Raw genomic sequence first — 25,581 nt, 5'->3', positions numbered from 1 at the left:
CCTGAGCCCCCACGTTGTCCCTCTCTAGTGGTTGGTAAACAGGGGTGTATTACCTGGGCCCCCACGTTGTCCCTCTCTAGTGGTTGGTAAACAGGGGTGTATTACCTGGGCCCCCACGTCGTCCCTCTCTAGTGGTTGGTAAACAGGGGTGTATTACCTGAGCCCCCACGTTGTCCCTCTCTAGTGGTTGGTAAACAGGGGTGTATTACCTGAGCCCCTGCGTCGTCTCGCTCTGCTTGGAACCTCAGGAAGTGGAAGGCGTCGCTGCTCTCGTGCAGCAGCTCCTGTAGAGCTTCCTCGTTGGCGAGGAGCGTGTTCTCAGCCGGGTAGTGTTGCTGTCCAGACGGGGAGATTCACCACACATTAGAGACTGTTTGTTTTCATTGGTGCTGATTTTGAGAGCAAAGTTGTGGGTGAAGCCACAAGCCTTTGCTACTAAAAGCTTTCAGTTTAAGTCGACTAAATTGTATTTTAGCCAGACGTGATGGCATCGAAATGCCTGATTTTAACATCAGTTGAGTATAAATCACTGATTTATACTCAACTTGAGTGAGTATACTCAACTGTGTGCCGAAAATAGCGGATCTACAAGCTCACAACGTGTCGCAGCGCGACACGTTGTGAGCTTGTAGATCGGCTATTTTCAGAGAGTGAGACCCGCACACAAAACCAAACATGAAATGACCTCAACACTATTGTTCATGCTTTCGGGATATCTGTACAATGTGTTACCTCGTCAGTCCAGCTGTCGTCCACGCTGTGGGCAGCCACGTTGGCGTAGTAGCTGTAGGCCACGTCCAGGTCTTTGGGGAAGCCGTCGATACCCTGAGCGTGTTTGTATCCCAGATGCATGAGGCCTAAACGGTCGTGGCCCGACGCGCCTATCAGACTGTACACATGACCCTGGAGACACAGCACAGGAGACATGTGTTCTGTATGACACACCTATCAAACTGTACACATGACCCTGGAGACACAGCACAGGAGACATGTGTTCTGTATGACACACCTATCAAACTGTACACATGCCCCTGGAGACACAGCACAGGAGACATGTGTTCTGTATGACACACCTATCAAACTGTACACATGCCCCTGGAGACACAGCACAGGAGACATGTGTTCTGTATGACACACCTATCAAACTGTACACATGGCCCTGGAGACAAAGCACAGGAGACATGTGTTCTGTATGACACACCTATCAAACTGTACACATGGCCCTGGAGACAAAGCACAGGAGACATGTGTTCTGTATGACACACCTATCAAACTGTACACATGACCCTGGAGACAAAGCACAGGAGACATGTGTTCTGTATGACACACCTATCAAACTGTACACATGGCCCTGGAGACAAAGCACAGGAGACATGTGTTCTGTATGACACACCTATCAAACTGTACACATGACCCTGGAGACAAAGCACATAGACGTGTTCTGTATGACACACCTATCAAACTGTACACATGACCCTGGAGACAAAGCACAGGATACATGTGTTCTGTATGACACACCTATCAAACTGTACACATGACCCTGTAGACACAGCACAGGAGACATGTGTTCTGTATGACACACCTATCAAACTGTACACATGACCCTGGAGACAAAGCACAGGATACATGTGTTCTGTATGGCAGAGCAGTGGTTAATAATGAATTATAATGAATTAATTGCATTTTATAGCGCTTTTTCCAAGTGCTCAAAGCGCTTTACAATGGTTCATTCATTCATACATTGGGAGGTGAAGCGGCGAACAGTCGACGCCAGCGTCCTCACTTCCCACATTCACACACCAATGGTGGCGAGCTCACACTGACCGACTCATTGGAGGCAACGTGGGGTTCAGTGTCTTCTTGCCCAAGGACACTTCCACATGTGGACAGGAGGAGGAGCCGGGATTCGAACCGCCGACCCAGGGATCATTGGACGACCTGCTCTACCTCCTGAGTCACAGCCACTTAAACTAGTTTGGCTTCAGTACTCCCTTTTCCTGATTTCTGGATCAAAGTACCTTTACCTGACTACATGTTGCTTAGAAAATGAGAAACTATATCTAGCATATTGTTGCTGTCGGACAGACTTTTGGGGGGAAGTAAATTAATGTCTTACCGTACCATGTGTTGTTTACACGTCTGACCAATAAAAGTATTCAATCAATCAACTAGAAATGCACTCTGTTGAGGTGCTAACTTGCGCCTTGCACACAAGTAGGCCATGCCCATGCATGGCCTACTTGTGCGCAAGCAGAGCGCGCAAGTACTGCTACTAACTAATGTCTATTACATCTTCTGTTCTAAATCCTTTAGACCCGTTACTGACCTTATATACCAGCCTTGAAAACGTACCGTAGTTATGTCACCATCAACAGCCAATAAGGGACCACCATTCTTACCACGACATACATGCATACATGCATACATGCATACATGCATGCATACATACATACATAATAATGGTGTTCCCTTATTGGCAGGTGGACAACACCGCCATACATACATACCCAGCCGATCGCAGTACGTGCACGCTCTGCTAATTACTGTTATGCCAACCTGTTGCTGGTCGACGGGGTTGTGTGCCAGGCCGGCCAGGTGGACAGACGCCAGCATGAGGGAGGCTCTGTGGTCACCCAGGCAGGACGCGGCCTCCAGCAGAGCGTTGCGGCTCCTGGACGCTGCTTCTTTGACCTGGTCCTCGTCCAGCATCCCTCTGACCGCCTGGTCGTACAGGCTCCTCACGTCCCACGCTCCTAGTGGGAAGGAGAGCTCACATCAGGGGTCAGCATCGCCATGCAGCTGGCTTGTGGTGGGCATTTTTTGTCAAAATGTAATTTTTATTTGCCACAGACATACAAAATTACCGGACGATAACGTTTTCAGAAACACATAAAGAGATAGGCCTGAATGACCAACAGGTCGGTCAATCAATCAATCAATCAATCAATCAATCAATCAACTACTGTTGACCAAAAATAGCAGATCTAGATCAAGCTCACAATGCTTCAGGTTGTGACGTCTTGTGAGCTTGTAGATCTGCTAATTCTTGCTGAGAGCTTTGGTGTAGATTGAAAAAGAACTCACCGAGTACCGTCCGTGAAACTCAGGTTTGTTACACTAAGTCTAGAGCAGGGGTGTCCATATTATAAAATATTAAATCACCCGAGGGCCGACTACATTACCAAATATAACCAGACGTGCGGGATTTTTTCCAAATCACCCAATAAAGGAACAAGGAATCCTGACAAATTAGACTCTGGGAAATGCCCAGGTGAATAATACACTTCAATGTAAAAATGTCCCATACTGTTGGGCGAGCCGTTCTTAATACAATTCAGGTGCGGGCCGCACTTTGGACACCCTTGGTCTAGACCAGGGGTTCTCACGTTTTTGGCCGGGGACCCCCGGAAATGCTTTGGCAATGTCTCGGGACCCCCGCCCCGCCCCTCCCGACCCCCAATATAAATTGACTGCTACAATAACCTTAAACCATTTTGGGCGGGAGCCGGGAACCCCTTTTGGTGTTTTAAGCATTGTTATAATTTAACTATTTAAAAATAGCAGATCTACAAGCTCATAGCGCGCCACCAAGTGGCGCGCTACGAGCTTGTAGGTCTGCTATTTTTGAAAAACCGTGGAAAAAAAATTAAAAAACAAAATCTTTTTTTTTTTTTTTTTTTGAAAATAATTTGGGGACCCCCTAAAATAATTTGGCGACCCCCCGAGGGGTCGCGACCCACGGGTTGAGAACCCCTGGTCTAGAGGGTCTAAGAAGTGATTAAACCGAAGATATATCGATAGATTCCAAATATCTTTCGGTTAAATGGTATTCTGAGACACCCTTGCAGCACCCACGGTGAGAACCCCCTGCTTCAGGGCCAGAGTATACCTGTTCCCAGAGACCACCCACGGTGAGAACCCCCTGCTTCAGGGCCAGAGTATACCTGTTCCCAGAGACTCCTCTTGTGTCTGTAGGAAGTGGAACAGCGTGCTGTACGAGAGTTGTGTTTTCCAGCTCCAGCGCTGTCTGCACGTTCCCTGCTGGCTGTCGGTCCTCCATAATGTCATGTAGGACGGGCTGCACCAGCCTGAAATGATTCAATGTTATGTTATGTTTAAGAGCATGTTATTTCATGATGTTATGAGGGCTGCACCAGCCTGAAATTATTCAATGTTATGTTATGTTTAAGAGCATGTTATTTCATGATGTTATGAGGGCTGCACCAGCCTGAAATTATTCAATGTTATGTTATGTTTAAGAGCTACAGATATTTCATTTCATAATGTCATGTAGGACGGGCTGCACCAGCCTGAAATGATTATCAATGTTATGATAAGAGCACGTTATTTAATTTCATAATGTGACCAGCCGGAAATGATTCAATGTAATGTTATGTTTAAGAGCATGTTACTTCATAATGTTATGAGGGCTGCACCAGCCTGAAATGATTCAATGTCATGTTATGTTTAAGAGCATGTTACTTCATAATGTTATGAGGGCTGCACCAGCCTGAAATGATTCAATGTTATGTTATGTTTAAGAGCATGTTATTTCATGATGTTATGAGGGCTGCACCAGCCTGAAATTATTCAATGTTATGTTATGTTTAAGAGCTACAGATATTTCATTTCATAATGTCATGTAGGACGGGCTGCACCAGCCTGAAATGATTATCAATGTTATGATAAGAGCACGTTATTTAATTTCATAATGTGACCAGCCGGAAATGATTCAATGTAATGTTATGTTTAAGAGCATGTTACTTCAAAATGTTATGAGGGCTGCACCAGCCTGAAATGATTCAATGTCATGTTATGTTTAAGAGCATGTTACTTCATAATGTTATGAGGGCTGCACCAGCCTGAAATGATTCAATGTTATGTTATGTTTAAGAGCATGTTATTTCATGATGTTATGAGGGCTTGTAATGGCAGTTTTAGAATGCCAATTCTACTATTCAATAAGAACTATTATTGTATTCCATTCGGTCAAATAGGATGGAACAATCATTCACTACGCAGTCAAACCAACCAACAGCTGTCAATCTGACAGCTGTCACTATTACCTCTTCGGGGGTATTGGTCAACAATCAGAATAGGCAACGATGGCTTCCTGGCAGAAGCTGTCACTAATGACAGCTGTAGTTCCCATGTTCACTTACTAATAGCTCTCATACATGTATTTGTGTAAATATCCCATTTAGAGTAGTCTTCCTGTCAATCTGACAGCTGAAGTCTTCAAGCCCTACAAAGGTGACAATTACCTACTTGGGTGTGTTCTCAAATTAGTCTGTTTCCTGCTTGCCTCCAACTATCCCATTTAGACTATGTCTAAATGGCGCAAGCAAACACCATGAAAGGAGACGATTGAATCACCACCTGTTATTATCTGTCTATGTCCCTGTTGTATATTGAGACGTGCTTGATAATAAAAGGAGGTTGTATGTCATTGATGGGGAGAGCTGTGGGAGAGTGGTGGGAGAGGGCTGCTGGACTGTTAACCATTCTGCTGTACTGAGATGTCCTACTGAGATGATGAATAAAGAAAGATGCCTGACTCTTTGACGCTGTGTCGTGCCTTCGCCTCTGCTGATCACGAATGATGAGAGCTCATTCCTGCCATAACAAATGACGCCGTGAACAGGAGAAAGGAGCGACGCACAGCAAAGAGAGATGGTACTTCAACACCAACTGGAGGACCAGAAAAAACTAATGGACGACGCACAGTCACGTGTGACTCTACTACAACAGAAACTTGAAACCGCGGTAATGCAACTCACAGGCTTACACGCCAACTACACTTTGCACGCCAAAACAACCAACGACCAGGACCAAGCCAACACAACCGACGACCAAGCCAACACCGTTCCTGTCAACGAAGAAGACCAGAACAGCTACTACAACGACCAAAGGAGAGACACACGACTACATGTGTCCCTACCAAATGACAGCTACTACAACGACCACATCAACCACATTCACAACAGAGACTTTCAAATGACCAAACCGACGGAACCAAAAATAACCAATCTACTGGGTGGCTTCGAGGCACTGTCACTTGATGTGCCAGACTACATCGAGCCTACCCCAAGACCAACAGCCAGGACACCACATCAAGTAATCACCAGACCACCCGTCTGGGCTGCAAGACAACACCCACAACCTTGGGGAGCCTGGCATAGCCAGCCTGGCAACCCAAGGCCATTCCACAGCCAGCGAGTTAGACGACCAGGACCACCAGGACCAACACCATACTGGCATGGCCGAGCCAGGCTTGACGTTGCTAGAGAGGACGTGAGACGCCAGGAATCCGGACGCCGCTGGCATGGCCGAGCCAGGCTTGACGTTGCTAGCATGGACGCGAGACGCCAGGGAAAACAAGACAGAAGAAATCGACACAGACATTATGCACGCTGCCTGGGACAGAAGACGTGTTTTTACTGCTTCAAGGAAGGCCATATGATCCGTGAGTGCCCCTTAAACCAGAAAGCTTGGCGTTGCCGTAAAGCAGGCCAGGAAATCAATTTTGGCTAAAGAGAAAACAACTGAAAGTAACTAGATCTTTAGTTTGTAATTTATCCTATGTGATTTAATCTATTTTAGTCTTACTACATGTGCAAGTAGTGAACTACAAAATTATAAACTACGATCTAATCTAAAATGCAATCCAACAGTCTAGGGAAAATTATAACTAGGCTTATTAAAATCCACTTTAAAATTGGTAAAAATGTATGTGAAAACAGCAGCTGAAAACCAGAAACCTAAAATAGGACAATGGGTAAAGTTGTAGTGGAATTTGTTTCCACCCACAGACCATACTGAGCGCATCTCACTCTCCTCCCAAAATGGAAGGAGAGAGTGGCAAAGGTGTTTTCAGTGTGTGTGTGTGTGTGTGTGTGTGTCAATAAACCCAAATTAGGAATACATTTACAGTTTTGCAAATAAGTAATATGGATCTAAAGTAACTATTCAAAAGTTAGTGTTTCAAGGTGTTAAATCAATAATGTGAAATCGATCATTTAAGATGGCATGGCACAAGGTTAAAAGTCTAATATTAGTTTGTCTCCTGTCAATTAGTCTGGTTTTACTAGGTAGCCCACGGTAATTCTAATTCCATGTCAAGAATTTCGTTAAAATTCCATGTGATGTATGAAAAAAAAACCTATTTCGAATAGTAAGATCTGCAGTTAAATCGTTCCAGTGAGCTTTCAAAATAGGTCCTTATCTCCGTGGGCTAACTTAAGTAATAGAATACAGATTTATCTTCGGGGTGAGATCTGAAAAAAATCGAATCTAGTGAGCTTACGAAAATTAAATAGTATAGTAATACATTGAATGGAGATAAAATAAGACAAAGAGACCTCACCTTGTTCACATCAGTAACAGTTTAATTTGAGTTAATTCGATATTGGAAAATATAAATGTCTGATTTACAGCTTTCCTTTCTCTCTCTTTCTCTGTCCAGCTGGCAAGAGGGGAGGAAGGAAAGGGGAGTTTATTTGTGTGTCTGTGTGTTAAAAAGTAGAAAATAGCCTTTCGCTGTCAGTCTGTTTATTTATTTATTTCCGGGTGTGAAAAACAGCCTGAGAGGTGGACTGACATTCAATTCTTTTAATTATATTTTATTGTTGAAGTGTTTACATTCTATCCTAATAGAATCCATTTTAATTATTTCCATTTGAATGTAAATCCTACCTTAATTGTAAGTTTAATCATTTCAGTTAATTTTGTTCTTACCTAACTATTATAGGTACGTGTAGTGTGGAATTACACTTTACCAACAAATAGTATTGGGAACGGAGCAAGGAATCACTACCTTTTAGCAGATCTACAAGATCTTTCTAGATGTGCCTATCTTCCTAAATTTAACTAGATGTGTTCACTATCTTCTAATTTAACTATAGATGTGTTTTTTCTTGATTCTAGATGTGTCCAGTAATTTTTAGTTCTTAGAAGTGAAGAAAAAAATGAATAAATAGCGAAGCCTTCTTTATCTGACCACTGTCATCAAACATGAATCTAGCCATACAGTTTTAATCATCAATATTTGTCATTCTAAAAATCTCCTGGGCCATGCAAATTAATAAGGTATCAATTTTCATATATAAAGCGGTGGATTGTAATGGCAGTTTTAGAATGCCAATTCTACTATTCAATAAGAACTATTATTGTATTCCATTCGGTCAAATAGGATGGAACAATCATTCACTACACAGTCAAACCAACCAACAGCTGTCAATCTGACAGCTGTCACTATTACCTCTTCGGGGGTATTGGTCAACAATCAGAATAGGCAACGATGGCTTCCTGGCAGAAGCTGTCACTAATGACAGCTGTAGTTCCCATGTTCACTTACTAATAGCTCTCATACATGTATTTGTGTAAATATCCCATTTAGAGTAGTCTTCCTGTCACTCTGACAGCTGAAGTCTTCAAGCCCTACAAAGGTGACAATTACCTACTTGGGTGTGTTCTCAAATTAGTCTGTTTCCTGCTTGCCTCCAACTATCCCATTTAGACTATGTCTAAATGTCGCAAGCAAACACCAGGAAAGGAGACGATTTAATCACCACCTGTTATTATCTGTCTATGTCCCTGTTGTATATTGAGACGTGCTTGATAATAAAAGGGGGTTGTATGTCATTGATGGGGAGAGCTGTGGGAGAGTGGTGGGAGAGGGCTGCTGGACTGTTAACCATTCTGCTGTACTGAGATGTCCTACTGAGATGATGAATAAAGAAAGATGCCTGACTCTTTGACGCTGTGTCGTGCCTTCGCCTCTGCTGATCACGAATGATGAGAGCTCATTCCTGCCATAACAGGCTACACCAGCCTGAAATGATTCAATGTTATGTTATGTTTAAGAGCATGTTACTCCATGATGTTATGAGGGCTACACCAGCCTGAAATGATTCAATGTTATGTTATGTTTAAGAGCATGTTATTTCATGATGTTATGAGGGCTACACCAGCCTGAAATGATTCAATGTAATGTTATGTTTAAAAGCATGTTATTTCATGATGTTATGAGGGCTACACCAGCCTGAAATGATTCAATGTTATGTTATGTTTAAGAGCATGTTATTTCATGATGTTATGAGGGCTACACCAGCCTGAAATGATTCAATGTTATGTTATGTTTAAGAGCATGTTACTTCATAATGTTATGAGGGCTACACCAACCTGAAATGATTCAATGTTATGTTATGATAAGACCATGTTATTTCATGATGTTATGAGGGCTACACCAACCTGAAATGATTCAATGCAATGTTTTGATAAGAGCATGTTACTTCATTTCATAATGTGATGTACTGTAGGACGGGCTGCACCAACCTGAAATGATTCAATGCAATGTTTTGATAAGAGCAAAGGTTTTCCACTAACGTGGAGAAGCCTTTATTTGTATGATTTGTGAACTAAATTCACAATATTAGAAGGTCACTAATAAACTAGCGCGAGGCTTTCTGTAGTTTTTTCCTGGCACAGCTAAAAGGGGGCCGAAGAAACGCCTGGCTTTATATGTTAAAGATGGAGTGCCGTGATTTCTTTCCCACCCTGAAACATCATCATCAGGTATTATCATTATCTACATAAGGAGTAAAGGTCCCTGTCAGGTATTATCATTATCTACATAAGGAGTAAAGGTCCCTGCACACCACACCCTGAAACATCATCATCAGGTATTATCATTATCTACATAAGGAGTAAAGGTCCCTGAAACATCATCATCAGGTATTATCATTATCTACATAAGGAGTAAAGGTCCCTGAAACATAATCATCAGGTATTATCATTATCTACATAAGGAGTAAAGGTCCCTGCACACCACACGTATTATCATTATCTACATAAGGAGTAAAGGTCCCTGCACACCACACGCGTTTTTCGGAAAAAACGATGGAGAAACTTTCCGAAAAACGCGTCCAGTGTGCAACCACCTTAACCCATTCAGGCCTGACGTCGAAATAAAAAAAACGTTCGCTCTGAAAGAATATATATTCAAAGATTTGTGCCGCATTTTTACGATTTTCCAAAAATAGCAGACCTGCTATTTTTCAATAGCTAAAGTATAACATAATGCTTAGTTAAAACACCAAAAGGGGTTCCCGCCCCAAAATGGGTTTAAAGCTATAATATGACACACATGCGTCCTCAGGTCTAAATGGGTTAAGGGCTCCATTTCCGTCACCGCTAAACCCCTTATCCCTAAACTTCTTTGCCTTTTTTTTTTTTTTTTTTACTATTTTTAAAAACATTTTTGAATAGTTCAACTAGCCAATCTACATTGACACGTTGTGAGCTTGTAGACTGGCTATTTTAACTATTCAAAAATGTTTTGCATAATAGTAAAAAAAGGCGAAGAAGTTTAGGGATAAGGGGTTTAGCGGTGACAAAAATGGAGCCCTACGTGTGCAGTATTTGTTAAAATGTCATTTTTATGTGGACAAGCCCATGCACCAGTTCATTAAGTATGCCTGGTTCACCTGGTGGTGATGGGTGGTGATCATGGAGTTCTAAAGGATAGAGGGAGGACCGGAACGGCATCCCACCAAATTTTGGTGGTCAAATATGCGGAAGTGAAAACGAGCGCTCAATGTTAAACCCCAGCAGCTACACGGGATTCTGGTTTCCTCGTCATAAATGCACGGGCCCGCCTGCAGTTCCAGCTTTCACCACTACGTCTCGCAACGTCAACGCTGGCCAGCCTAGCTAGCTGGGGGCTTGGCGGTGATCCACCTGAACTGAAGCCGCACCCACAGCTGTTGTGGTATGATAAAGGGGGAGGGGTTAGGGGAGGGCATGATATTGTGATGTCACTATATCACAGTTTTCTTTCATTGGCACGTTTGACTGTCAAGGTTTCAGCAGAAACCCTAAATACAAAGGAAAGACTTCATTGCACATAACAACCACACCAAGGGGTCTAATGAAGTTCTGTCACCTATTAAACACATAAAAAATGGAAGAAAAGAAAAAAAAACACAAAAATCACGGCATTCCATATTTTTCTTCCTGCCTTGATCTCCTTGCCTGGTTTTAGTGTATAGAGGGTATGCGCATGCTTAAAGTGAATGGCACATCGAGTGGCAAATCGAGTGGCAAAGCAACATGCAAAGTGAGTTTAACATTTTTTAATGTTGTTTAATGCAATCAGATATGACTTTTCTGTGTGGATGTATGTATCCTTATGGATGTAAGGCCAGGAAAGTAGTTTTTTGCCACTCAGTAGTAGGCGTTCCTGCATAACTTCCTGGTTTGATGATGATGTCACGCGCTGTGACGGTTCCCTATATTATGATGTGTATATATATTACTCTTAGGTTGTCTGGTTTTGGTGTATGTTGGGTTTACCCTATAGTAACCTCTGTTCTCTATCGTGTTCGAGACTGGCTCTCCACTACAAATTATTCAATTTGTACGGGAACTGACCCCACGGGGCAGTGTTCATGGATATCTCTTTAAGACACATCATCTACGGTGGCCCTGCCCAGATGCCAATCAGCGGGCTATTTAAGCCCCGTCTGGGCATGGCCACTTCGATCTTTTGATTTCCACGAGAGCAGACGTTACGTAGGCTATCTCAGCAGTTTGGAAAACACATTATATAAAAAACAAACAATATTATAACAGCTGCGTGGCACACAGTCCACTTACCGAGGTAAGAGAGAGCCGGTCATCTCGACGACTCCTCTCAGGACGCCGCGTAGCTCCACAAAAAAAGCAAAACAACAACAGCAAACAAGCTGAGTGCCGAACCCGCTCGCGGAGGAAGCCTCAGTCTTGTCCGTGTGTCCGTCCCTGGCGAAACCTGACCACGTTGGGGGAAACCTTGCGACGGCGCTCGGCGTGGCCAAAGGGTCCCAAGCGTAAAACCGACACCGTTGGTGGAAGCCTTGGGCACCCTGGCTGCATAGCGTTGTGAGACCCGGAGCGGAACCGACACCGTCGGAGAAACGCCGGGTTAATCATCGCGGCTGTATACCGCTGCGGCGGTCGGCGGGGTAGAACCCAGAGAGAGCTGACTCAGTCAACGTATCTCTGAGGCTATCGGCTGCCGCTGTTCGCTGCCGCCGCGGTCCGGACCACACGACAGAGGGAAACAATAACAACCCCCGACTTCCGCGTTGACGTCATCACGTCGGCGTGGGGGGGAGGAGGCTCTAGTGCGTGCACAGCAAATACACTGTGTCACCCAAGCAACGTCGTATAGTCTGGTCTATATAATAAGTGGGTTTATATACACACAATTATAGATATAGGTTATAGATAGTAGACTTGTGATACATATCTATATACCTATCCAGGTACTTAAATAAATAAATAGGTATACATTCATATATATATATATATATATATATATATATATTAATTATATATATACTTTAAATATATATATGAAGTTATAATACATGTCTATATACTTGGCTGAATAAGTAGAAATAAGTAAATAGATATATCCATATATATATGAACATATATATGTAAATTATAACACATAGCTATATATTTAAGTGCATAAGGAAACATGGCCAGTCCGGCGCACACCTGTTCGGGGTGTGGGGTAAAAATGCCCATGGAGGACGGCCATGAAATGTGCATGTTGTGCTTAGGTCTGGACCATGCACACATGGCCAGTTTGGACCCGGCATTCTGCATGAACTGTTTCATCCTGCCGGCTAGAGTGAGGGAGGCCAGGGCTCGGTCTTTCTCTCTGGCACCGGTAGAGGCTTTTGTAGCCCAGCAGCATCAGGCTAAGCGGCTAAAGACTGCCGTTGGTGGCGACCAGCGGCAGAGGCAACCCCCGTCAGCCACAGCTCCGTCAGCCCCGCCAGCTCCGCCAGCTCCGCTAGCTCCGCCAACCCCAGGGCGTCCGCCGGATCTACGGCGCCTTACAATCCTGCGGCGCCCTACAGCCACAATATCGACCCCACCGGCTCCACAGAACCCTGCTGCCATTGTAGGCCAGGAGGAGGCGCACCTGGAGGAGGGGTCGGAGGAGGAGGATGTGGATGTTCTGGGGGATGACCCCGAGGACCTTGAGGAAGAAGACCTCCCCCCCTGGCAGGGGGAGGAGGAGGCACAGGCGGAGGAGGAGCAGGAGCAAGAGCAGTACCCCTCCCCCGCTCTGGAGCTCGTGGCGCGGGCCGCACAGGCCTTGGATGTGGAGCTGCCCTCAGGGCAGACACGGAGAACCTCCCGGTTCGACGAGGAAGTTGGGGACAAGCCGTACCCCCTCGTGGTGCCGTTGCTCCCAGAGATGGAGGACTTAGTGTCCCAGCAGTTTCAGAGGCCGGCGGAGCCCCATCGCTGGTCAGGCCTAGTTAGGCGACTGGGGAACGTGGAAGGTCGGGAGAGGATCGGCTGTGGCCCACCACCGCCCTTGGATAGGGCCTTGGGGGCCCTGATCGCCCCCGCCACGTCAGTTCTGGGGAAGCCAGCCTGTGCCACTAAGAACACCAAGGCCATGGACACCATGCTGACCAAGGTGCATGGAGCCCTGTCGGTCCAGGGTCAACTAACTAACACAGCATCGATCCTAGCCCTGTACCAACGCGGTCTGGCCAGACAGCTGGACAGCGGGGGCCCCGACCTCGCTGCCGAGTTGCAGCAGGTGTCGGCGCTTTTGGCAAGAGTAATGAAGGAGCAAGCGGTGGCATCAGGCAGGGCGCTTGCCTCGCTCTGCGTGGCAAGGCGCCACCTCTGGCTGTCACAGTCGAGGCTTGAAGCGCCTGACAGGAAATGTCTGGCGGAGCTACCCGTCGTACCATCGGCCATGTTCGGGCCGAGTGCCATGACACTGCTCCAGCAGGCCCAGGAGGCCCGCAAGTGTGCTATGGAGGTGGCGGGGGCTATCCAGAGGGGCCGCAGCCGGCAGGTCGCGACCTCCCGGGCAGGGCCACCCCGACCCACCTATGACGCTCCAGGGGACCTAAGGGCCCAGTTGGACTCCACTCGGCGAGGCAGGCCCGGCCGAGGCCAGAAGCGAGGGCGGGGGCGGGGCAGAGGGCCCCGTGGGCCCCCGTCGCGCTCCTGACGGTGGGGGGGGCTCAGCCCCCTCTTTTCGCCCCCTGGAACAGACATTGTTCTGGGGGACAATTGGGGCGGACCCCTGGGTGATTTCCACCATGACCCAGGGGTATCGGCTGCAGTTCCTGCGCTCGCCCCCACGGACACGGTCTGCCACACTCACAGTGGTGGCAGACGTGAAACACAGAAAGGCTTTAGCAGCAGAGATCACCACTCTCCTGGTGAAGAGGGCCATCAGAGTGGTGCCGCAGGCCACTCAGCAGGCGGGGTTCTACTCCCGTTACTTCCTCATCCCCAAAAAGGATGGGAGGCTGAGACCAATTTTGGATTTGCGGGGGCTCAACAGGTATCTGAGACCCCTGCGCTGCAGGATGTTGACGGTGCCGAGGGTCCGACAGGCCATCCTACCAGGAGATTGGTTCGCATCAATCGACCTGGAGGATGCTTACTTCCAGGTTCCGATATGGGAAGGACACAGACGGTATCTCAGGTTCGCCTTCGACGGCAGGATCTTCGAGTTCTGTGTCCTACCGTTCGGAATGTCACTAGCCCCCCGCACGTTTACGAGGTGCATGGACGCAGTCCTGGGACCTCTGCGGGGAGAGGGCCTTCGCATCCTCAATTATTTGGACGACTGGCTTGTGTGTGCCCGCTCAGAGGGGCAGTGCCACGACAACGTGGCTCGGCTCCTGCAGCACCTGGGGCACCTGGGCCTGTGCCTCAACGAGAAGAAGAGCAAGCTCCAGCCGTCACAGTCCATGGAGTTCCTGGGCATGTGGCTGGATGCCAGGGCGGGGACCTTGTCCCTCACTCCGGTGAGGCAGGCCGCCATCAGGGACTGCTTGTCCCAGTTTCGGCTGGGGGCCAGGGTGACCTGGAGACTATGTCTTCGCCTGTTGGGGCTTATGGCGGCCACAGTACACATCGTGCCCCTGGCACTCCTGAATATGCGGCCGGTACAGCGTTGCCTCCTCGGTCTGGGCCTTTGCCCTCAGAGAGACCTGCAGGCCATGGTATTGGTGACACGCAGGCTGCGAGTGGCCCTCCTTTGGTGGGAACAGCCGGCCACTCTGACGAAGGGCAAGGCGCTGGGTCCGGTACTGCGCCGTCAGTTGGTGTCCTCCGACGCCTCCCTGGCAGGCTGGGGAGCGGTCCACAACGGCAACGGCGTCAGTGGTCTTTGGCAGGAGCCTTGGTTGTCTCAGCACATCAACCTCCTGGAACTGCGGGCAATCTATCTGGCGCTTCGGCGCTTCCAGACAGAACTAAGGGGCCGCCATGTCCTGGTGAGAACGGACAGCACAGCGGCGGCAGCTTATGTCAACAGGCAGGGGGGCCTGGGCTCCCCTCGCCTCTGCAGTCTAGCCCGGACCTTATGGGAATGGGCGCACCCGCGGCTCAGGTCCCTGAGGGCGATGTATGTGCCGGGCCAGGAGAATGTTGCTGCAGATCAGCTCTCCAGAGGGGGACCCCCCCCTGGGGAATGGAGACTACAGCCTCAGGTGGTGCACGAGATCTGGAATCGGTTCGGCACCGCCGTGGTCGATCTTTTCGCCTCCAGAGAGTCGACACATTGTCCCCTCTTCTTTTCCGTGGGGAGGGACGACCCTCCCCTGGGCACGGACGCGATGGCACATCAGTGGCCGAAGGGCCTCCTTTATGCCTTCCCTCCGTTCGTCCTCCTACACCCGCTCCTCCAGAGAGTTCAGGGGGAGGAGGTGAGCCTCATCCTTGTGGCCCCCAATTGGCCCCACATGTTCTGGTTTTCGGCAATTGCCCCCCTCCTGCAAGGCCGGCCCTGGGAGCTCCCGGTGCGTCGGGACCTCCTGTCTCAAGCCCACGGGTCGCATTTTCATCCCTTTCCCCAGGGACTCAGGCTCTGGGCCTGGCCCCTGAGAGGGCCGAGTTCCTAGCCATGGGGTTGCCTCCATCGGTAGTTGGGACTCTGCAGGAAGCACGAGCTCCATCTACAAGGAGGGCGTATGCATACCGCTGGGGTAATTTCCAAGTATGGTGCACTGCGAGGCAGGTGGATCCCCTCTCTTGTGGGGCTCGCGACATCCTCTCGTTTCTCCAGGGAATGTTGGAGGCAGGCAAGTCTCCCACGACCTTGAGGGGTACGGTGGCGGCCATAAAGGCGAACCGTGTTGGGCCTCGGAAACTGGCAGACGGTTGTTGCGACCTGATTAATCAGTTCCTTAGAGGCGCCACAAGGTCTCATCCCTCGCAGGGTAGGCCGACAGCCCCCCCTTGGGATCTGGAGGTGGTACTGTCAGCCTTGCAGCACGGGCCGTTCGAGCCCCTGGAAACGGTGGGGCTGGAATGGCTCTCCCACAAGACCGCATTTTTGCTGGCAATGGCGACCGCAAAAAGAATAGGTGAGCTACATGCCCTGTCAGTGCATGAGGAGTGCTGCCGCTTCCTGCCCGACGATGCTGGGGTGGTACTGCGACCGAACCCCGCATTCCACCCTAAGGTCTGGTCTGGACGAGCCAGTCAATCCCTTGAGTTGCGCTCGCTCAACCCCTCTTCTCTGTTGTGCCCGGTCAGGGCCCTGAGGACGTACCATCAACGGACGCAGGACCTCAGGACAACGGACCAGCTGTTCGTCTGTTATAGACATAACTGCCTCGGGAAGCCGGTCTCGAAGGCTAGGCTTTCCCACTGGGTAGTGGAAACTATCCAGGAGGCATACAAACAGGCAGGCAAGCCAGCCCCGTCAGGGGTGCGGGCACACTCGACTCGGGGCCTCGCGGCCTCATGGGCTTTGTGGCGAGGCGCAACCTTGTCCGAGATTTGTACAGCAGCGTCCTGGTCGACACCCTCCACATTCACAAGGTTCTACTGTGTGAACGTGGCAGCCAGCACCCCATTCACAGAGCGGGTGCTGGGCTCCAGGCAGTAGCGTTGGACTGGCCTTAGCGTCTTGCGGGGCCAGCTGGGCCTAGGTTGCGACTTGCACCTAGGCCATGGGGTTTGTTGACTGGCCTTAGCGTCTTGCGGGGCCAGCTGGGCCTAGGTTGCGTCTTGCACCTAGGCCATGAGTTTTGTTGACTGGCCTTAGCGTCTTGCGGGGCCAGCTGGGCCTAGGTTGCGTCTTGCACCTAGGCCACGAGCTTGTTGACTGGCCGCAGCGTCTGGCTGGGCCAGCTGGGCCTAGGTTGCGTCTTGCACCTAGGCCACGAGCATCTTATTCTTAATTAAGGGTTTTGGAGCACATTGGTGAGCTGGCGCCAGGGATGGCCACGGCCATGGCGCTCACCACGTATAGGCTCTGATAGTTTTCAGGGTTAAACTGCCTCGGGCTGCCGCGGGGGCAGCTGGGTCTGCTTATTTCCTCGCGGTGTGTCTTAGAGCGTTCCCGTACAAATTGAATAATTTGTAGTGGAGAGCCAGTCTCGAACACGATAGAGAACGGAGGGTTACACGGTAACCCAGGTTCTCTGAGTGGAGAGACTGGCTCTCCACGAAAGAGCCGCTCCGAAATTCGTGTCAATCAAGTTAATCGAAGTGGCCATGCCCAGACGGGGCTTAAATAGCCCGCTGATTGGCATCTGGGCAGGGCCACCGTAGATGATGTGTCTTAAAGAGATATCCATGAACACTGCCCCGTGGGGTCAGTTCCCGTACAAATTGAATAATTTGTAGTGGAGAGCCAGTCTCTCCACTCAGAGAACCTGGGTTACCGTGTAACCCTCCGTTCTTTTTATCCAATAGGATTGGGGAGCAGAGCTAATCATGATGATCAGCCTAAGTGGCTCGCACCTGGGCCCGGGTGTCGACGCCCTATAAATGCCTGCTTCCCCAGTCCTTCCCGAGTTCTGTTCTTTCATTTGCCTCCTGCACCTTCTCCACCATGCACACTTTTCAACATTTCTGTTAATACATACAACACGCACCCACATACATTTCACTCATGCATACACGCACTACACCACTGAATACTGACCTCCACACTTCATCTGTTTATTCCTCAATTATTGTTTGTTTACTTATTACTTTGATTGCTGGTTTAATTAATAAATTATATTTCTTTGGTAAACTGCGTCTCCACGGTTTTTTGTTGTGTATCTTGGCACCCCCTAGGCCAGGTACATAACAAAATGGGGGCTCTGTCCGCTTGAATTTTGGATAGTTGTGCAGTAAGTTTGGAGAGTCAAGTGACTCGCCCTTCTGCCTCTTTTGTTCTGCGCTGCGGTAGTCAATTGGCAAATTAGCCTTGATTAATGGCTCGTCTGCACCGTGGTTTTGTGAATTGAGTGAAATCATTTGGGAACCATTCCAGGGGTTTCCTTGTCCATGTGGTCAACACTACAGTCCGGTGAGTACAAAGCGATGTTTACTTCAGCGTACACGCTTGTGTGCTCGGACTTTGGGAGATGCAGTTGATTTGGTTGATTATTTGAATTTGTTAAAGACATTTGGTTATTTTGCAATTAGAATTTGATTAAGTTTTGTGCTAGTGGTGAGGTTTTTTCCTGGAATTTGTGCTGCTAAAGTGGGAAAAAAAAAGAAGTTTGCCGGGCTGGTTTTGTCTTTTGTATGGTTATGAGTGTCTCTGTTAGGTGCGTTTAGCTTCTGGGGATAGAAAATAGCTCGCTGGGTCTAGGCCGGGGGGTGGTTTAGGTGCAAGGTGCGGCTGTAGCGGCTGTGCGTACGCACGGTCGTCTCGGGGGCACAGCTGAGAGGTGCATGCGGGTCGCCAGTTTCTGGTTGCCCTCCCTGCCTCTCGGTATCAGCTAGGCCTTTGCGGTGGCCTTCAGTGCATAAATACCTTCCGCAAACCGGCATGAAGACGGGTGGAGTTAGCTTGGGGATTAAATAGTCTAGAGGGGCACTTGTAATTTGTTTTGTGTTTTAACCAGCTGGGGGACTGTCTGAGCGCACATAGCCAGGATGGTTACGCTAGAGGCATTTGTGGCTTGTCCTTCTGAAGAGCTGTTAATGCAATGCACCAAAGACCAACTAATTAAAATAGCAGACCATTATAAAATTAAACTTGATTCAAACGACAAGAAGACAAAGGAATCCGTACAAGGGGTGTTGAGGCACCATTTGTTTGAAGAGAAGGAGTTTGCAGAGCCAGAGAAGGTGTCTCCTCCGTTAAACACTGCATCGGCGGTGCCTACGGTAATGTCAGGGACAGGTTGGACTTTTGAACAACAAAAAGAATTAATCATGTTGCAGGCTAAATTGCAGGCTGATCAGGACAAAGTGAGGCTAGACACGCAATATGCCATTGAGAAAATGAAACATGATGCTGAACAGATGAAATGGCAAGTAGAGCAGAACAGGCTGGACCTGATAAGGGACGGTAAGATTTCAGTTGCTGCACAAGTATCTACTACAGAACCTGCAGAGTCCGCAGGGGGTTTTGATATTAGTGGAAATCTACGTCTGGTGCCCAAGTTTTCTGAACGTGATCCTGAGGCATTTTTTGCCATGTTTGAGCGTGTGGCCGACGTGCGTAGATGGCCTGACTCTGCACGCACGTTGATGTTGCATTGTGTCTTCACAGGCAGGGCGCAAGAGGTTTTTTCAGCTATGACTGTCGCTGATAGCCAAGATTATTCTCGCGTTAAGGCCGCGGTGCTAAAGTCTTACGAGCTCGTGCCCGAGGCGTATAGACAGCGCTTTAGGTTTTGGAAAAAACATGACAAGCAGAGTCATTTGGAATTTGCACGTGATTTGACGACCAGTTTTACCCGCTGGTGTAACGCCTCGGAGGTAACTGATTTTGAGGAGCTATGTGATTTGATGATTTTGGAGCAGTTTAAGAATTATGTTCCTGCTCGAGTGGCGACGTATATCAGTGAGCAGAAGGCGCGCAGCGCATCGGCTGCGGCAGCACTCGCTGATGATTATGTCCTGACGCACCGTGACCGTGGAGAGTGTATGGCTGGCGGTGGCGAGTCTCATGGCCGTTCTGATAAACCTCGCCCGGTTGAAAATGACAATAACGGTAATATGCATGAGGAAGACAAGGTTTGCAATTACTGTCATAGACGTGGCCACTGGAAATCTGAGTGTTTCCGGTTAAACCCCAGGACTGAAACTTTGAGCGCAGGTCATTCGCAACCAAAAGGGGCTGGCGTTGCCGCTCCAGTTCATCCGGTGTCCATTTGTGTTTCACCTAATTTCGGTCCAAATAAGGATACAGAGTTTGCAGCACTGAGATCTTACCATCCATTTATCAGGCAGGGGTCTGTGTCTTTGGTGCAAGGGGGAAAAGAAGTACCTGTAACTATTCTAAGGGATACGGGGGCTTTTGATTCATTTATGCAAGCTGGTGTTCTTCCGTTAAACAATGTTTCTGACACGGGTGACAAGGCGCCTGTCCGAGGCATAGACATGAATGTTTTGATGGTTCCTTTGCATAAAGTGGTGCTTAAATGTGAACTTTTTCAGGGAGAAGCAAAGCTGGCCGTGCGACCAGCACTGCCGATTCCAGGAGTGACTGTGATCCTTGGTAACGACCTGGTTGGTGCTCAGGTGTGGGCGGGGCTTCAGCCACCAGCAATGGTGACGTCCGTTCCCCTGGTAACTAGGGAAGCGGCCACCTTTCAGGCAGACGTATCTGGTCCACACACTGTGGTAAAGCAGGTCTCTGATCAAAATGACAGGATTTCTACAACTAAACGTGGTAGGAAACGAAAGAAACGTAAGAAACAAACTGGTTTTGTTCTGGCAGCTCCACAGGTAGACAGGCCATTCTAGAGTTACATGGAGGCCATTCTGGTCTCTTGAGGACAAATGTTATTAGGGGTCTTCTCTGTGGTTTCGCCCTGTTTTGGCATTCGTCCCTTAAATGCTTCAATATATAAGTTGCTGGGGTGGAGACTGTTAACAGGGGGGTTGGCCATGTTATAGGAGCACTCTTAATGCTAATGTTAGTATTGGATATATTTAAAGCTAATTCAAGTAGTGGGTGCCGGTGTTCCCTTTGGGACCCCGTCTTTATGGGGGGGGGTGTGACGGTTCCCTATATTATGATGTGTATATATATTACTCTTAGGTTGTCTGGTTTTGGTGTATGTTGGGTTTACCCTATAGTAACCTCTGTTCTTTTTATCCAATAGGATTGGGGAGCAGAGCTAATCATGATGATCAGCCTAAGTGGCTCGCACCTGGGCCCGGGTGTCGACGCCCTATAAATGCCTGCTTCCCCAGTCCTTCCCGAGTTCTGTTCTTTCATTTGCCTCCTGCACCTTCTCCACCATGCACACTTTTCAACATTTCTGTTAATACATACAACACGCACCCACATACATTTCACTCATGCATACACGCACTACACCACTGAATACTGACCTCCACACTTCATCTGTTTATTCCTCAATTATTGTTTGTTTACTTATTACTTTGATTGCTGGTTTAATTAATAAATTATATTTCTTTGGTAAACTGCGTCTCCACGGTTTTTTGTTGTGTATCTTGGCACCCCCTAGGCCAGGTACATAACACGCGCATATACCCTCTATTCAAGAAAGGAGTATCCCGGGGCGCCCGCTGGCCTAGCGGTCCAGGCACATGCCATATATAGGCTTTTGCCTGACAGCGCGTCGCGTGTTCGAGTCCTGTGTTCATGACGACCTTTGCTGCGTGTGTCTCTCTCTCCCTCTTTCCTGCTGTCCATCTTCACTTGATACGATCAATAAAAGGCAGAAAAGCAGCAAAACTAAATAAAATAAAGGAGTATCTCACCTTTGTTTAAAGCGAAGCGGTGCCTTCCAGTCACTTCCTGAAGAAAAGGAGGAGTATCTCACCTTTGTTTAAAGCGAAGCGGTGCCTTCCAGTCACTTCCTGAAGAAAAGGAGAGGAGTATCTCACCTTTGTTTAAAGCGAAGCGGTGCCTTCCAGTCACTTCCTGAAGAAAAGCTTCAGTGAATGTCTTTATTTCTGCACACTGGCGGTGAGTCTTATTCAGATCCCGTAGCGTCCTCTCGGGGAGGAGAGGGTTGGTCACCTGTTACACACGGAAAGACTAATTAGTTACGATATTTAAACGTATTTGATCCCGTAGCGTCCTCTCGGGGAGGAGAGGGTTGGTCACCTGTTACACACGGAAAGACTAATTAGTTACGATATTTAAACGTATTTGATCCCGTAGCGTCCTCTCAGGGAGGAGAGGGTTGGTCACCTGTTACACACGGAAAGACTAATTAGTTACGATATTTAAACGTATTTGATCCCGTAGCGTCCTCTCGGGGAGGAGAGGGTTGGTCACCTGTTACACACGGAAAGACTAATTAGTTACGATATTTAAACGTATTTGATCCCGTAGCGTCCTCTCGGGGAGGAGAGGGTTGGTCACCTGTTACACACGGAAAGACTAATTAGTTACGATATTTAAACGTATTTGATCCCGTAGCGTCCTCTCGGGGAGGAGAGGGTTGGTCACCTGTTACACACGGAAAGACTAATTAGTTACGATATTTAAACGTATTTGATCCCGTAGCGTCCTCTCGGGGAGGAGAGGGTTGGTCACCTGTTACACACGGAAAGACTAATTAGTTACGATATTTAAACGTATTTGATCCCGTAGCGTCCTCTCGGGGAGGAGAGGGTTGGTCACCTGTTACACACGGAAAGACTAATTAGTTACGATATTTAAACGTATTTGATCCCGTAGCGTCCTCTCGGGGAGGAGAGGGTTGGTCACCTGTTACACACGGAAAGACTAATTAGTTACGATATTTAAACGTATTTGATCCCGTAGCGTCGTCTCGGGGAGGAGAGGGTTGGTCACCTGTTACACACGGAAAGACTAATTAGTTACGATATTTAAACGTATTTGATCCCGTAGCGTCCTCTCGGGGAGGAGAGGGTTGGTCACCTGTTACACACGGAAAGACTAATTAGTTACGATATTTAAACGTATTTGATCCCGTAGCGTCCTCTCGGGGAGGAGAGGGTTGGTCACCTGTTACACACGGAAAGACTAATTAGTTACAGGGGTTATAAGTGACACTTAAACGTATTTGTTGAACCACTTAACCCATTCTGGGCGGGAACCCCTTTTGGTGTTTTAAACATTATGTTATAATTTAGCTATTGAAAAATAGCAGATCTACAAGCTCATAGCGCGGCACCGAGTGCCGCGCTATGAACTTGTAGGTCTGCTATTTTTGAAAAATCATGAAAATATTTATTTCAGAAAACTGGAGGATTTAGAAGATTTCTTTTTAAATTTCGACGTCAGGCCTAAATGGGTTAAACCATGTTATGGTTCACCGGAGTGCCTCAGGGCTCTCTACTAGTGTCTTTTCTGTTTTCGCTGAAAATAGCAGATCATCAAAGCAGATCAAGTTGATCTGATATTTCCCCACAATTAGGATGCTGGGGTTTAACCGATTCAGGACGGGAACCCCTTTTGGTGTTTATAGCATTATGTTATATACTTTAGCTATTGAAAAATAGCAGATCTACAAGCTCATAGCGCGGCACTCGGTGCCGCGCTACGAGCTTGTAGATCTGCTATTTTTTTTAAATCTTGAAAATGTGGCGCAAATCCTTGAATATATATATATTCTTTCAGAGGGAACGTTTTTAACTCAAATCTTTGCTTCTGGGGTGGGGGTCCCTGGAAAAACATATATTCAGATGGGGGTCGGCGGCCAAATACAGATAATTCTGGGGGTCCTCGACATGAAAAAGGTTGAGCACCACTGGCATAGAAACAGGATTTACATGACTTTGTTTTGTAGAATTGGCCTCAGGTCTAAATGGGGCGGCTAAAGGAAGAGTTAAAGAGCTCTATAGCTGCTATTAGTGTGATTGTTTGTTCAGTAACAGCTGGGTCTTCCCATTCGTCAAGCTCTTTAGTAAACAGAAAATAAATGATCAAACAAACAAAATGAGTAGACACAATTGGAACTGGAACACTATAAAATTGAATGAATCAAATTGAATTGATGAATGTGTGTACTCTCTCCTGATTGGATTACATTGGCAAACGACTAAGGAACTGGAGAGACTTCTGTTAATGAAATAAACGAAACCTTTTCTTTTGACAAAACATACATTTTGTTTAAACAAAAAAACTAAAATCGCTTACACCACCTTTAATATATTACCTAACAAATCGTTCACAGAAAATGAAAATAAAATAAATGCTCTACTTAGGCGATAGTATCGGACGGGTCCTCTCTGCTGTACCGTATGGGTTCCTATAGGTACCTTATGGGTTCCTATAGGTACCTTATGGGTTCCTATAGGTGATAGTATCTCTGCTGTACCTTATGGGTTCCTATAGGTGATAGTATCTCTGCTGTACCTTATGGGTTCCTATAGGTACCTTATGGGTTCCTATAAGTACCTTATGGGTTCCTATAGGCGATAGTATCGGACGGGTACGCTCTGCTGTACCTTATGGGTTCCTATAAGTACCTTATGGGTTCCTATAAGTACCTTATGGGTTCCTGTAGGCGATAGTATCGGACGGGTACGCTCTGCTGTACCTTATGGGTTCCTAGGCGATAGTATCGGACGGGTCCGAAATAGCCGTAGATTCCTGGCATGTTCTTCCCTCCTCCGATCACAAAGTAGCCGTCAGTGTCGTTGTAATGGATGCTGTCTGCAAACCTACATCAAATAAATAGACCAATCATCAGTGATGGAAAAATCATTCACATCTTTTACTTGACTATAAAAGTATCAATACATGCCATGTAGAAATACTCTGCTACAAGTGCAAGGCCCGACTCACACCTTTACATCTAGCATACAACATTGATGCATGCTTGTTGTATGAGATGTATAGCTGATGCAAGCTCGCAATGCATTTCCAATGGGAGTCACATGGTTTGACACAACATTTGTGTTGTATGGATTTTGGCTGTGTTTCGACTGCCCCCCCTCCCCCTCCTACAACACAAATGTTGTGTCAAACCATGTGACTCCCATTGGAAATGCATTGCGAGCTTGCATCAGCTATACATCTCATACAGCGAGCATACATCAATCTGTTGCAAAGGTGTGAGTCAGGCCTAAGGGTGCACTCACACGGTTAATGCAATGTTCTGTGCTCGTTGGATCAATGCTGTGTTGTGTCATGGCCGCCCAATGCATTTCCAATGGAGGTCACATGGTTTGACACAACATTGTGTTGTGTGAGGGGGAGCGGCGTTTCGACTGCGCCCCTCCCCCTCTAATATCTGTTGACCGTGAACAGCCACACCAAATGACATACATGTCACCGCGCGTCTAATATCTGTTGACCGTGAACAGCCACACCAAATGACATACATGTCACCGCGCGTCTAATATCTGTTGACCGTGAACAGCCACACCGTTTACGGGCGTCAGAATGTGTCTTCATGTATGAGACGTGACAGTTTAACCCATTCTGGACGGGAACCCCTCTAAGTATTATGTTATACTTTAACTATTGAAAAAATAGCAGATCTACAAGCTCGTAGCGCGGCACCGAGTGCCGCGCTACGAGCTTGTAGATCTGCTTTTTTTTTTTAAATCATGAAAATGTGGTGCAAATATTTGAATATAAATGTATATTCTTGCAGAGCGAACGTTTTTTTAACTCAAATCTGT

The 25,581-nt window shown here is 47.4% G+C and overlaps 1 protein-coding gene across 1 annotated transcript in view; it reads right to left on the bottom strand.

The window, feature by feature from the left end:
- LOC306927339 (protein sel-1 homolog 3) overlaps positions 1-25,581 on the bottom strand; it is a gene marked incomplete at both ends in the record, with an annotated part of 81,483 nt that overhangs the window by 32,830 nt on the left and 23,072 nt on the right. The window contains 7 exons of the mRNA XM_079507050.1: positions 210-335; positions 733-881; positions 1,202-1,223; positions 2,557-2,753; positions 3,945-4,088; positions 21,862-21,997; positions 24,492-24,615. Of these exons, the coding sequence (XP_079363176.1) occupies positions 210-335; positions 733-881; positions 1,202-1,223; positions 2,557-2,753; positions 3,945-4,088; positions 21,862-21,997; positions 24,492-24,615 (898 nt within the window). The remainder of the gene's footprint in view (positions 1-209; positions 336-732; positions 882-1,201; positions 1,224-2,556; positions 2,754-3,944; positions 4,089-21,861; positions 21,998-24,491; positions 24,616-25,581) is intronic.

The sequence above is a fragment of the Electrona antarctica genome (genome assembly GCF_951216825.1).
Source record: "Electrona antarctica genome assembly, chromosome: 7".
In the NCBI taxonomy this organism is placed as follows: domain Eukaryota; kingdom Metazoa; phylum Chordata; class Actinopteri; order Myctophiformes; family Myctophidae; genus Electrona; species Electrona antarctica.
The sequence above is the reverse complement of the archived record's forward strand: the minus strand, read 5'-3'. Positions and strand labels throughout refer to the sequence as shown.